The 14,777-nt window shown below is 35.4% G+C and overlaps 1 protein-coding gene across 1 annotated transcript in view; it reads left to right on the top strand.

The window, feature by feature from the left end:
• Mtr4 (exosome RNA helicase Mtr4) overlaps positions 1-14,777 on the top strand; it is a 432,027-nt gene that overhangs the window by 285,518 nt on the left and 131,732 nt on the right. The window contains exon 17 of the mRNA XM_090390948.1: positions 6,837-6,905. Within this exon, the coding sequence (XP_090247074.1) occupies positions 6,837-6,905 (69 nt within the window). The remainder of the gene's footprint in view (positions 1-6,836; positions 6,906-14,777) is intronic.

The raw sequence follows: 14,777 nt of genomic DNA, 5'->3' as shown, positions 1-14,777 counted from the left end.
GAATTCAACTTCCCCATGTTGGCAGGCATTGCTAAATTTTCTTAGCAGTTACTGTGTAGGGACAGTATAACTTTGTAAAAGGAATGCTGTGCCATTGTTTTTATTGCACATTTTGAGCTATGCATGCTGACTCTTTTTTTTTTTTTTTTTTAATACTTTAAAATTCTCTTGAAACTTTTGTCTTAAGGTGTCATGAGTTTTTTGGCAATACAGATAGTAATGTTACTTATTTAAGTAGCAGTTGTATGTAATTATTATTTATAATTATATTTTACTATTTAATATTTACTTTATGTATTCATGCATTTTTTTTATTACTATACAATAATTATATTTATTATTACTTAAGTAAATAATAAATAGCATACATAGTAAACAAGTCATGGAATACACTGGCAAGAATAAAGTAGATATATATATATATATACATATATATTAAAGATACCAAACAATTTTATAAGCTAGGTTTTAATATCCTTTTTCCCAAGTAAGCAAACAGACAAGTAAGTCAAGTTTGCACCTGCACGTAGTGCAAGATACCAAGCAATTTTATAATTGCTTGGTATCTTTAATATACCATATACCCAAGGTAAAAAACTATCTACATCTTACTCTCATCCTGAGATTTTTATTTAATAAGGTCAAAGTACCTTGTAGCAACTTGTTTAGGTAAAATTTATAAGTTCTGCATTACTTCAACCTTGGCATTTTTAGGTCTGGCTCCCACTGACGAGACCTCAATAAAGGTCGAAACTGGTCTGGGTAGTGGCCTTTGCCTTTAATGCATAGCATCATACATCTCCGCAAGGGGATGTGCTTTGCATTAGGGGAAAATACTAAGGAAAGCGATTGGAGCTTAATCCACCGTTACCATGAGTTGCCTCAGACTGGCACTTCATGCAGGCGCAAATTTGACTTACTTGTCTGTTTGCTTACTTAGGAAAAAGGATTAAAACCTAACTTATAAAATTGCTTGGTATCTTTAATATACTATATACCCAAGGTAAAAAAAACTTTCAACATATATATATATATATATATATATATACACCTTTCTGATATATATATCAGAAAGGTGGCAAATTGTTCAAGATTCAGGGATAATAAATGTGACATAAAAACTGAAATTAATGATACTCTAGATATCTGGAGTAATTACTTTGAAAGACTTAAATGAAACCAGCAGTAACAGAACACAGGGAGTACATATTAATACTTGAGGTAAAAGAGCTATCAAAAGTCCGAAGTGTAGAAAGACAGCAGAAGTGAATGATATTCAACTAGAAATGCTTTAAATATGGAATGTATATTAAGTATTTTGCTGTGGCTATACTGCATAATTTGTAAAGCCTGTTCAGAAGGTCAGTTGATTGGAGTAGAACTCTCATTGTTCCCATTCTATAAAAAGGGAAATAAAAATGAATGTGAAAATCACAGAGGAATTTCTTTACAGTATGTTCCAGGTTAAGATTTATGCAAGTATACTTGAGAATAGGGAGTCCAAAGCATTTCTAGTTGAATATCATTCACTTCTGCTGTCTTTCTACACTTCAGACTTTTGATAGCTCTTTTACCTCAAAGGAAAAAGGATTAAAACCTAACTTATAAAATTGCTTGGTATCTTTAATATACTATATACCCAAGGTAAAAAAAAAACTTTCTACATATATCAGAAAGGTGGCAAATTGTTCAAGATTCAGGGATAATAAATGTGACATAAAAACTGAAATTAATGATACTCTAGATATCTGGAGTAATTACTTTGAAAGACTTAAATGAAACCAGCAGTAACAGAACACAGGGAGTACATATTAATACTTGAGGTAAAAGAGCTATCAAAAGTCTGAAGTGTAGAAAGACAGCAGAAGTAAATGATATTCAACTAGAAATGCTTTAAATATGGAATGTATATTAAGTATTTTGCTGTGGCTATACTGCATAATTTGTAAAGCCTGTTCAGAAGGTCAGATGATTGGAGTAGAACTCTCATTGTTCCCATTCTATAAAAAGGGAAATAAAAATGAATGTGAAAATCACAGGGGAATTTCTTTACAGTATGTTCCAGGTTAAGATTTATGCAAGTATACTTGAGAATAGGGAGTCCAAATAGATCATTAATGTGAAAATCATTCACATTATAACAGTTAGGTGAGTAACCATTGTATTATTAACAAGGATCTGTATTTAAGTTTTATAGATCTAGAAAAAGCATATGACTAGGAATAAGAAACGAAAGCTGTTCAAAATGCTGTAGTTGTATGGAGTAAATTGAACACAACTTAAATATAAGTTGTAAATCTGAATTAGAATTGAAGGAAGGTTTGATCTAAGGTCAGATGTGAGACAAGGATTACTCATCTTCAGTCTTACTAATCATCTATATGAATCACTTTATGAAAGAAAATGACATTAAAACTATCTATCAGAAATCTATCTTATTAATCATCTATATCAGCGCTTCCCAAACTGTGGGCTGCGGCCCCCTTGGGGGCCGTAGGTTTTGTTAAGGGGGCCGTGAAATAAAGAAAACAAATTTAAAATGTTTTAAGACTAAGTAGATTTTTTTTATTTTAAAAGAAACGTATTTAACTTTTATTATTTATTATTTCTTTTTTGTTATTTTTTATATTTTAATGGAAAAATTCACACATTGGTGTTGGTTCACAAACTTTTCTTCCTCGTATTTCGGCGCTTAATGAATATTAGTAAATATTGTTTATTCATATGTTTCATTTCAAAGCAGTGGTTAATTGTATTTACTTCGAATGCTCTCTAGGAAAGCTCCAAATCTTCCGGTCCCTTTCATCACGCATTCATAATCAGGGACTGTTGATATTGACTTTATATACATATCAAAACTCGTTATGTATTATCACTGTCATCCGAGCTAGTTTTCTGTTACCAATAAAAGTTTCGCATATACTTCACACATGAAAAAAAGCTTAAACAAGTTCATGTGGGGAGATAGTAACTCGCTTGCAGTGGTAAACAACACGCCCTCCCTAACAGCTACTATATACTGCAGAGGCAATAAAAACAAGTACTTTTATTATGCCAGTGAATAAGATATGAGGAGTCTGTGTAATATATTTCTCAACAAATAGTGCAATTAGAGACAACTGGAATAAAAACACACTAATTAATGAATCACATGTCCCCTCATACAGAAACTATGCTGTATAGGCTGAAACAAAACCATATGTTGCATGGGAAAACACAGTATCTAACTAAAAACTATTGTTATTAATTAGATGTGTGTGGGTTCAATTTCCCAAGGCAGCAATAAAATTCAACTGAACGTGTTAAAATTCGTTAAAGTGTTAAAACTAAGTAATATATATATACTGCCATAACATTCATTATATATATATATATATAATGAATGTTATGGCAGCTTCACATATGGAAATCGGTTGAAGAGAGTTAGCATTTCAACTCAATTGTCAGCTATGCTTTTATCTTTCGGTTGCGTGATCTTTTGTTAATACCACACCAATCATATCCACGTTTTAATAACCTGCCTTTGCTGTCTGTTTTGCGTTAGGCTTAATTACCGTAAAGGGAGAAAAGTCACAAAAGAGAAAAATGTTCCTGGTCCGGGAATTCCCTTATTGAGGTAATATTCACTAATTTCATGTTATCAGTCTGTGGTGTGCCAGTATCAGTAAGTGGTGATATTATTTGATCTATTCTACGTTAAAAAATTTAACCCTGAGATGGATAAGTGGCTGATAAAAAAAAAAAAAAAAAAAAAAATCCCGCGAACAATCAGAAGAAGCAGAAACAGACTCAAAAAAAAAGGACAGTATTTCATATTTTACCAGAACAGCCCGCATCGTCTTCAGAACCAAACGGTAAGAGGCAAAAAATGTAATATATGCATTTGATTTTTGCAATATTCGCTGTGTATGTTTTGTATTGAATATAAATACAATAAATATTATAATAATATATCTCTCTATTACGATTTTTTTTTCAAAGGGGGCGGTGAGATATTTTAATTTTTGCAAAGGGGGCCCTGACATCCAGAAGTTTGGGAAGCACTGATCTATATGAATCACTTTATGAAAGAAAATGACATTAAAACTGCTATCAGAAATGGAGATATCAAACAGTTCTTTGCTTCATGTAGATAATGTTCTAAACATATTTAATGCAAATCTCTAGGAGTTTTAACTAAATTATATGGATGATGTAACAAATTTGGCATAAAAATTAGCAATAAAAAAATGAGAACTATGAAAGTAGGCAGGAGCATGGAAAACTTCAATTGCATTCTCAATGGAGAACATGTAGAACAAGTAAAATATTTCAGTTATGTAGGCATAGTTATGACACATTTAATATGGAAATAGACATAGAGTAAACTAAGTTGGTGTGGTTGACTCATTTGATTAAATTCATATGGAAGAGAGAAATTAACAAAATCACCAAACTAGCAATGTACAATGTGTTCAAACCTATTTTAACTTTTGGATCTTAGAAATGAAGCAGTTAATCAAAAAAAAAGTAGAGACCAGATGTGAGAGTTCTGATAAAAATTCTGGGAGTGATTAGATGGTATCATTGGCAAAACATATTAAAAATGAAGATAATGTAATTGGCATTTTTAGCATTCAGGAGTGTGTTAGAAGAGCTAATCTAAGGTGATATGGTCACTTAAAGAGAATGGAAGAAAGAGTTTGCAAAACAGGTGTATGATGCCAAGATAGCAGGGAAAAGATTCAGAAGAACACCAAGATCTAGATGTGATTCATGCAGTTAAGTATCCTAGGTGACAGAAATATAAGATAAGATTATATTGGAGGAGATGCTAACAAGTGATAGAATATGGAGGAAAATTATTGACAGGATATTAGTAATAATGGAAACTGTTGAAGTATCTTCTACACTCTCTTGATACATATGAGGAAAGTGATGGTGATAGTTATATTTTCATAACAGTTCTTTAATATCTTAATGTATACAAATTATAATGAAGCAATAAAATTTAGCTGCCATGTAATGCAGTAAGCCGTGTTGTATCATTATTGGTTATAAAATAATAGTAAAATCTATAAAAAGGTATTGGAAATGCATATTTTTGCATACAAATTTAGTTTATTTTTCTTAGGTGCACACATTTTAAACAGAACTGACAATCATTGCATGAAGTAGGACATGAATTGCAGCAGTATCATTAATATATTGAAATTACTGAGAGTAGAGGCCAAAACAGCAAAACGAGATTTTTCTAAACAAAAAACTTATGATTCTGTCAATAAATTAGTCAGAAGAAAATCAAACATGAAGATAAACTTTTTGAATTGGAGGCAGTTGGTTAGTGATAGGGAAATTTTAAAAAGAAAAAATTGAATACTCATTGTTAAAAATTATGGAAGCAACTACCATGTTGTAGTAAAACTTGAGTTTAATATAAACCAAAATAATCGCTCAATGTTTTGATCTTCATAACATGGTCATCATCTGGAGTATACACATATATACAAAGAAACAAGCTACATTACAATCTACATGGTATGTCTGAAACATGGTACATGCTGAAAGTCAGTCATTTGGTCAGCTCTTAAAACTACTAGCCTGACCTATGGTGAAAAAATAAAAACCTTACTACATCAAAGCTAGAGTCCTGATGTTATTATTATCTATTTGGTTGCAATTCATTAAGAAGTATATTAAGCTAGAGAGCAACATGCTTCCACATAAAGTAGGAAAAAAACAGTACAGATTGTGGCCAATAAGAGCTGAAATTATTGCTTAATCTTAAGATAAAGGTTTTTAAGTGGGCTAAAAGTGTGCCATCCAAATTCTTGGAATTTTTATGCCACATTGTTATGATTATAATGATTAATCAAAATTTCACAGTCATCTTTATATTTGTATTCATACCAGGTTTTTGTATGGTGTTAGGAACCAGCACTTTTCTAATCAGTTTGGTGTAGGGTGTTAAGAGTGTTCTGAGAGGCCCTTCACCAAAATTGTTAAATTCAGTGTATTATGTTCTTTTTTTTATTGATAGGAGTTGTGCACTCAGTTTCACCAATATAAGGCAAGTTACAGATGCAATAGATACAGTGGGCCAGTGTGGGGAGAGAATCCTTTAAAGGAGTCGAATATGTTTTTTAATTTTATAGGTGGTTTTAAAGTAACTAATGGTGTAGAATTATATTTATAATTCTACACCTTGGTATCTCTTCTGGTTCTGACTCATACCATGTGACCTCAATAAAGGTCAAAGTCAGTCTGGGCAGTGGCCCTTCCCATAAAGCATAGTATTATGCATTATGGAAAGGGCCAAAGCATACATCTGGAAGTGTGTGTGTGTGCGCGCATTGCATTATGGGATACTGATGCAACTGATGCAAAGTCATTGCCTATATATATATACAAGTAGCCCAGTTGTGAAGATACTTCACATGCAAAGATTAAACCAAGAATATGAATTTTGGGCATCTTTAATTTATAGTCAGACTTATGTACCTGCAATCTTCATTGGTAGCTCCTTCCACACAGACTCACTACATGCCACTAGAAAAACCTAGACCTCATATGCTTCCTAACGACTCTTTTGCTTAGTCTTCAGGAATTATCTTTCACTCTTCTAAAGCACTCTATACATCAAACTACCTTATTACATCTTCCTCTGGTTATTTTTCCTGCCATTTTTGCTTCGAAATAAGTGTTCTGTTTAGATTTCTTTAAGTAACTATACCATATTAGATTAACTCTGTTTACACATTTTGAATATTGACATTGGTAAGTCATTTTTTTCTGATACATTGTGAAATTTTGTTAATTAAGAAAAAACTAATTTTTTTTTTTTATCTTGCCTGTAGGTTAAGAATGGAAATTATGACTTTGGATGGGGAGTTGTTATAAATTATCAAAAAAAAACAATATCTTCAGTAAGTGCCAAAGATTATTTGTCATCTATTTATTGTGAAAGTTATGTACTAATATGTAAGATAAAATTTACTTTTGGCAGGATTTTGTAATTTTGACTATTTTATGTACTTTTAATTTCATGGGCAATGTTTGTTTCACTTAGTTTGTTTAGTGTCTATGTTATGTTTTATTCTATTTTTTATGTTATTGTAGTGTTTTGTAATGGTGCCAAAACCAACCATTATAATGGTAATTAAAACATCGTTCAGGAATTTAAAATAATTGTGTTGTGGATCAAATTCCTTTGAATTGTGTGCATGTTTTTCTGGATGGTTATTATTATTATTATGGGCAACTCCAAGGAGTCCTTAGACTCATCAAGGGAGGCCCTAACATCGTGTCAAGACCAACTATTCAAAATTCATACTGTATCTATCATACTTCGCCTTGAACTCATTCACAGTCATGGCACCCACAACAGACTCTGGCAGCTTATTCCACTTATTTACCACTCTCCAAGTAAAACACCTAGCTCTAACACTCTTGTCCAGTTTCTATGGATGGCCCTTAGTCCTCCCACCACCAGTCCTGTTCTCAAAAATATTCTCTGAATTAATCTTATAGAAACCTTCAGTAATTTGAATGTCTCAATCATATCACCCCTTTTCCGCTTATCAACCAATTTCTGCAACCCACAAATCTTCGACCTATTCTCATAAGGTTCATTCCATAGTCCTGCTATCATCTTGGTCACTCGCCTCTGGATCCTCTTCACCTCCTCCCCATCAAGAAGAAACCCTGGAGTTTCTTCTTGATGGGGAGGATCCTCGTCAAATCTGGGCACAGTAGTCAAGATGGGATCTTATCAAGGCTCGATACAGAGGAACAATAACTTGCTTGTCTCTGCTTGTTGCAAAGTATTCTACAGTAACCAAGTGATTTGATGAGCTGATTTAGCCACTTTTGCAATGTGCTCCCTAAACTTCAACTCCCTATCCACCAACACTCCCAAATCCCTGGCCTCATCAATCTCCTGGAGTACAGTTCCACTAATGTGGTATACTGCTGCTAATCTTTTCACCCCAAAATACATAACCTTACATTTAGCCACATTGAATTGACATCCATTCTCCTTAGCCCAGTCCTCCAAACTATCCAAATCATCCTGCAAAATTTTGACATCATGTGCATTCACTATTGCTCTACCAAACTTTGCATCATCAGCAAACAAATGAACAGTTCCTCTCATATCCTTTCCTATATCGTTAATGAACAAATGAAATAGTAGTGGTCCAAGAACAGAACCCTACAGCACACCAATAGTCACAGGCTATCTTTTGGAATCTACTCCTAAATAAACTACTGTCTGATATCTGTCCATCAACCACCCTGCTATCCATCTCACCAACCCTATATCCATCTCGATATGCTGCAGTTTACTGATTAGAATTCCATGTGGTATCCTGTCAAAGGCCTTAGCAAGGTCCAGCAGAATCATTATAAACCCATTACCCTTATCCAGTCAGCCATCACTGTGTTATAAAACGTGAGCAAGTTACTAAGGCATGATCTACCTTCACTAAACCATGCTGTTCCTCATACAATATCCCATTTTCATCTATCCATTCCTGTATTTTCCTCTTGACTACTTTCTCCAAGACCTTGAAAACGACTCCTGATATGCTGATCAGTCGGTAATTTGCAACAGCAGTCTTGGAACCTCCTTTATGCAGTGGAACTATTTACCCCTCTTTCCACCCCCTAGGGACTAACCCTGACCCGAGATTCAAATTAAACAAAATGGTCAAGGGCACTGACAATTCTTTAGCTGCTTCACGTACAACACGAGCTGGTATACCATCCAATCCCACAGATGTATTCACATTAAGGTTTTGTAATAGACTATTCACCTCCACTTCATTTACCACAATTCCCGTATAAGCTGTTGGTTCCTTCATTCCTGCAATATCACCACCTGGATGATATGCTCTTGCAAAGTGCTCGCTCAATAATACTATATCACCTAATTTGGTTACCTCCCTACCATCGGCATTCCTTAAAATCATTCTGCGGTATACATTTTTTCTTTTACTTGCAACATGTCGAAAAAACTGTGGGATTCTCTTTAGCCATGCTAATTTCCTTTCATAATCCGCTTTTGCTTTTCTTACCACACTTGTTGCTCTTCTTTCCTGCGCTTTATACCATTCATGTGCCTGCAGGTCCCCTTTCTCCTTAAATTCCCTCCACAGTTGTTTCTTTTTTTGCAGCTCAAGCTTAATGGTGTTATTCATCCATTTAACCCCTACTTGATTTACTATTTGGATTCTAGGTATACAGTCAGCCATTACCTCCTGCAAATGATCCTCCCATGCACTATCAACATCCAGCCCTTGCAGTTTTACATACCATGGCACTGAACCAAGCAATCTCCTAAGCTTGTCATACTTACCAGCCTGGTAATTCCACATGTACCTTGTCTTATTGAAAATTCCACACATTTAGCCACTTCCCAGGTCAAGACCCTATGATCACTCTCACAAATTGGTGGCAACGTTGTCATATTCATTACAGTCAAATTCTCAGATGTAATTACTAGGTCGAGCACTCTCTCGAACTCCTAGTGTTTTCCATTGCATGCTGTCGCAGATAGTTATCCCTTAATAACTACATAAAATCCAATTCTTTCCTCCCATGTGTCCTCTCGTCCTTCTAATCAATGTTACCATAGTTGAAATCCCCCATAATAATTACCCTCCTTCCACTCATTGCATCTATTTGCTTATGCATACTACCTCTACCATCTATTCTGTCACCTGGCTTATAGCAGCACCCAACTGTATATTTTGTTCTGCTAGTCTCAATCTCACACAAAATAGCCTCAAATGTAATCTTTTCTCTATCCTGCAGTTCAGCTTCCATTCTCCTTGGCTGCAGTTTATCAGCTATCATCAATAACACTCCTCCCCCCATTTTATTCTCTCTGTCTCTCCTGAACACACTATACCCCTCACATTCTATCCCACTAGTTATATCATCTTCTGTCAGCCATGTTCCACTAATGCGAATAACCTGTTGCCAGGAAGAGCCAACCAAGGCCAAAAATTCTTCCTTCTTGTTCCTAATACTCCTGGCATTAGTATACATGAAATGCAGAAGCCCGTTAGTCCCATCCCTATCTTAATGCCTTATACTAACTATCCCATTCTGATTTATTGTCTTTTGTACTAACTCGGGCATATTATACACATTCTTACACTCAATTATGGTCCTCCGCTGGAAGTTGGGGCAGCAACAACTTTCATCCTGATCAGCAGAAGATCACCATAAGTAACAATGGTGTAAAGGATACGGTGGTAGGTGGATAATCATGAGGAATGAGAAATGACTAGCACACTGAGCCTCTCTAGAAGACTATTGCTGGACAAGGAAGGCAAGGGGGATACCACCTTGTTCTATTTTTCCCTAGTAAGATAGCAGTATGAATGGACATTCTAAAAGACAGTAAAGCGCACAATGGCTTAATACTTGTGCACGGCAGGAGAAGATGTAAGGCTTCCCAGGTCGTAAACCAGCAAAATCCTTGTACATTCATTGGGACATGGAATGTGAGAACCATCCTGCAATTTGGAAAATTGGAAAATTTGAAGAGAGAAATGGATAGATTAAAAATAGCCATATTGGGAATTAGTGAAATGAGATGGACTGGAATTGGAGACTTTTGCCTTCACCAATGACTGCAGTGAATAAATGACTCTGTAATCACCAATTAGTGGTGATTACGGAGTCATTTATTCAGGTGATGAGACAGCAAATAATGGAGTCGCGGTGGTTCTCAATAAGGAATGGGGAAGAAGAGTAATCAACTCAGTAAAATGTAGTAGCAGATTGATAATGGTAAAAATGGTAAAGAAAAACCAACAAATGTTATAATAATACAAGCTTACATGCTTACTAGCGACCACGGTGATGATGATGAAGTTGAGAGAGTATATGTAGATAGTGAGAATCTAATCAAACTAACCAAAAAGGAAGATAATCTTATTGTCATGCGGGATTGGAATGCAGTCATTGGTGAAGGGAAAGATGGTAGAGAGGTGGGAAAGTATGGACTTGGATGCCGAAATGAAAGAGGAGACAGACTTGGAGTTCTGCCATCAATTCAATCTGATCATTACTAATACCTGGTATGAGGTATACCAAAAAGAAGAAGGTATTCTTGGAAAATGCCAGGGGATATAGGAAGGTACCAAATAGATTATATTATGACAAGAAATAGATTTAAAAATCAAGTAAAATCATGCTTAAGGGTCAAAGCTGTATAACTGAGAGGAGACCTCCACATAGCCTTTAAAGAAATGCAGAGAACCGACCAGGGCTTCTGACCTAATGTCCAATCCTCACCTTCTCGTGGTGCACCCTGTTGGGTATCTACTTGGATACTGAATGAACGAGGATGGGCTGGCAATTTGGGATTTATCCGACCAAATTGTATTCTTATTGGTTAACCCCAAAACAAAAAATGTATGGTACAACATGACAAAATTTCATGCTGACTGAGGCGTCACCTGGTTAAACAAGGCCCCCGTTATTTTCACCAGGGAACCAGGGCGAACAGCGAAAAGTCAGCTACTCGAACAAATCTGAAAACACACCCCAACTCAATATCACCAGAGTTAAAGATCGGTATTATCAACATAAGAAGCCTGAATGCCAAAGAAATGGAGCTAGCTGAGGAATTAGATAAGTACCAGATCGACATAATAGGGGTGACTGAAACAAAAAAGACCAAAACTGGTGAGATCTTTCTCAGCAATAAATACAAAATGTTATATTCAGGCAATGACAATCAAGGAAAAGAAGGAGTAGCAATAGTATTCAACACAAAATACGAGGCTAATCTTCTTGAATGACAGGCAGTCTCAAGTAGAGTAATGCGGGCAAATATGAGAATAGGGAACTAGACAATGAGACTTATTTGTGCCACAGAAGGTCCTACTAAGGTAGAAGTGAAGGAATTTTTTGATGCTTTAGAAAAAGCAACTGACACAATGAAAAAGGAAAAGTCGGTCCTTGTTGGGGATCTAAATAGCAGATTAGGAAATTATTGTGAGACATACAAATATTTTGGGGAAATTTGGAGAAAAGAGCAAAGCTAATAATAAGGGCAAATATCTGTTGGATTTCTGCTCAGGACACGGACTGGTTATTACTAACACCATGTTCCAACATAAAAATGTGCACAAATTCACATGGAGAGAAGAGGCAAGGAATAAGAAAAGTCTCATTGACTATGTTATTGTTGAGAGTGATGTTTTCTCCCTGTTGCAGGACACCAGAGTGTACAGAGGATTTGAAATTGGAAGTGGTCACTATTTAGTCTTGAGCAGGATAAAATTGAATTTCATATTGAAAAGAATAACATGTAAGAAAGTTTTAAATCAAATAAAAGTTGAGCACTCTCAGATGTGAACTGTAGACTAAAATATACAAAGATTATTGAAGAAAAAATGAAAGAGTTTGAGAACAGGAATCAAACCTTGGAGATTCAGTGGCAAGCCTTGAAAAAAGCCCTGATTGATTCAGCAAGAGAGGCATGTGGTGAGGTTGTCTGCAAGGATAGAAAAATCAGAACTCCATGGTGGACACAGGAAGTTAAAGAGGCAGTGAAGGAAAAGAAGAAAGCATATCAAAAGTTCCTGGCAAATAAGTCAGCTTGTGCTCTTAGAGAATACAGAGACAATGCAAGAATGCTAAACACTGTGTAAAACTAGCTAAAGAAAAGTCATGGGAGGACTTTGGCAAGAATATAGAAAATAAATATCAAGAAGGTGGCAAAATATTCTGGATGTTGTTGAAGAAGCTTAGGAATAAAGGAAAGAGTGCTGTAAAAGGAGTTAGAGATGATAAAGGTGAAATGAAACTGGAGAAAAAGATATCCTTGAAGTATGGAGTGATTACTTTGAAAATTTGCTAAATGAAACAAGCAGTGATGACAGCACAGTGATTAAAAAACACTGACCAGGCATGCAGTCAGGAATACATATCCATACTTGAAGTAGAAAAAGCCATCAAAGGCTTGAAATGTGAAAAGGCAGCAGGAGTAGATGATATTCGACCAGAAATGCTGAAATATGGTGGTATAAAAGTCTTACAGTGGCTGCACTGCATAGTTCAGAAAGCCTGGACAGAGGGACGAATTCCCGATGATTGGAGTAGAGCTCTCATAGTACCCATATATAAAAAGGGAAATAAAACTGAATGTGAGAATTATAGAGGTATTTCCCTACTGAGTGTTCCTGGCAAGATATATGCAAGTATACTTGAGAAACAGTTGAGAAGAATTGTGGAAGAAAAGCTTGGTGAAGAACAAGCTGGATTCAGGCCAAATAGAGGCTGTCAGGATCAGATCTTCACTTTACGACAAATAGTCGAGAAAGCATGGGAATATAACATAGATCTGTATTTAAGTTTTGTCGATCTGGAAAAGGCATATGACAAGGTGCCAAGAGAGAAGCTATCCAATACGCTGCAGTTATATGGTGTCAATGGGGCATTATATAAAGCAATACTTAGTCTATATTTGAGTTGTAAGTCAGCAGTTAGAATTGAAGGAAGTATAGGAAGATAGTTTAATGTTAAATCTGGTGTGAGACAAGGATGTACATTATCCCCTCTGTTATTCATTATCTATATGGATCACATTATGAAGCAGAGTGGTATTGAACATGATATCAAAATCGGAGATGTTAATGTCAGCTCTTTGCTTTATGCGGGTGATGTTATACTTCTAAATAAATCTGCTACAAGTTTGCAAGAATCTCTGACTAAATTGAATAACTGTTGTAATAGATATGGTATGAAGGTCAGCAATAAAAAGACAAAGACAATGAAAATGGGCAGAATCATTGAAAATGTCAGCTGTGTTGTGAATGGAGAACCTGTGGAACAAGTAAGACATTTCAGCTACTTAAGCACGATTTTTAGTGAAGATGGTAAATTTAATGTAGAAATAGATAACAGAATCAGCAAAGCTGGTATGGTGGGAAGTCAATTGAATAAATTCATATGGAATAAGAGAGAAATTAGTCGGAATGTGATCCATATAGATAATTAGCTGTATACAAGACAGTGTTCAAACCAGTTTTAACTTGTGGATCTGAGAGCTGGGTCAGAAGTAAAACACTTGACCAAAGACTAGAGGCCGCAGATATGAGAGTCCTGAGAAAGATTAGACGTGTGAACAGATGACATCAATGGCAATATCATATTAAAAATGGGGATATTAGGAAAGAACTTGACATTGTCAGCATCCAGGAATGTGTTAGCAGAGCTAATCTCAGGTGATATGGTCACTTAAATAGAATGGGAGAGGAAAGATAAGCAAAACAGGTGCTCTCTACCAGGTTGGCAGGAAAACGACCCTGGGGAAGACCAAGATATAGATGGATTGATATGGTACAAAGTGCCTTAGACGATAGAAATATAAGGTCTGATAATGTTGGAGTCTTGACATGTAACAGACTGATTTGGAGGAAAATTGTAGACAGGAAGTTAGTAATGATGTAATTTTTTCATGTAGTACTGTCATATCCTGTATACCTCTTGAGGGTACATGGCAGGAATTTGATGATGATGATGATGTAAAATCATGCAGAAGTTACCTGGGAGTTGATGTTGATAGTGACCACAATTTGGTTTTATTGAAATGTAATCTGAAATTTTAAAAGTTGTCACAACCAAGGAAAAGGCTCAAATGGAACATAAGTAACCTGAAAACAGAGGAAAACCATAAACACTATAAACAGCAAACTTATGAAAGCATGAAAACTGCAGAGAGGGAAAAGAAAAACATAGAGGAAAAATGGACTCATTTGAAGGATACAATCATC

Source organism: Typopeltis vanoorti, chromosome 3, assembly GCF_054136105.1.
Source record: "Typopeltis vanoorti isolate ZY-2024b chromosome 3, IOZ_Tvanoo_1.0, whole genome shotgun sequence".
NCBI lineage: Eukaryota > Metazoa > Arthropoda > Arachnida > Uropygi > Thelyphonidae > Typopeltis > Typopeltis vanoorti.
Note: the sequence above shows the minus strand (reverse complement) of the source record. Positions and strands in the feature narration are given on the sequence as shown.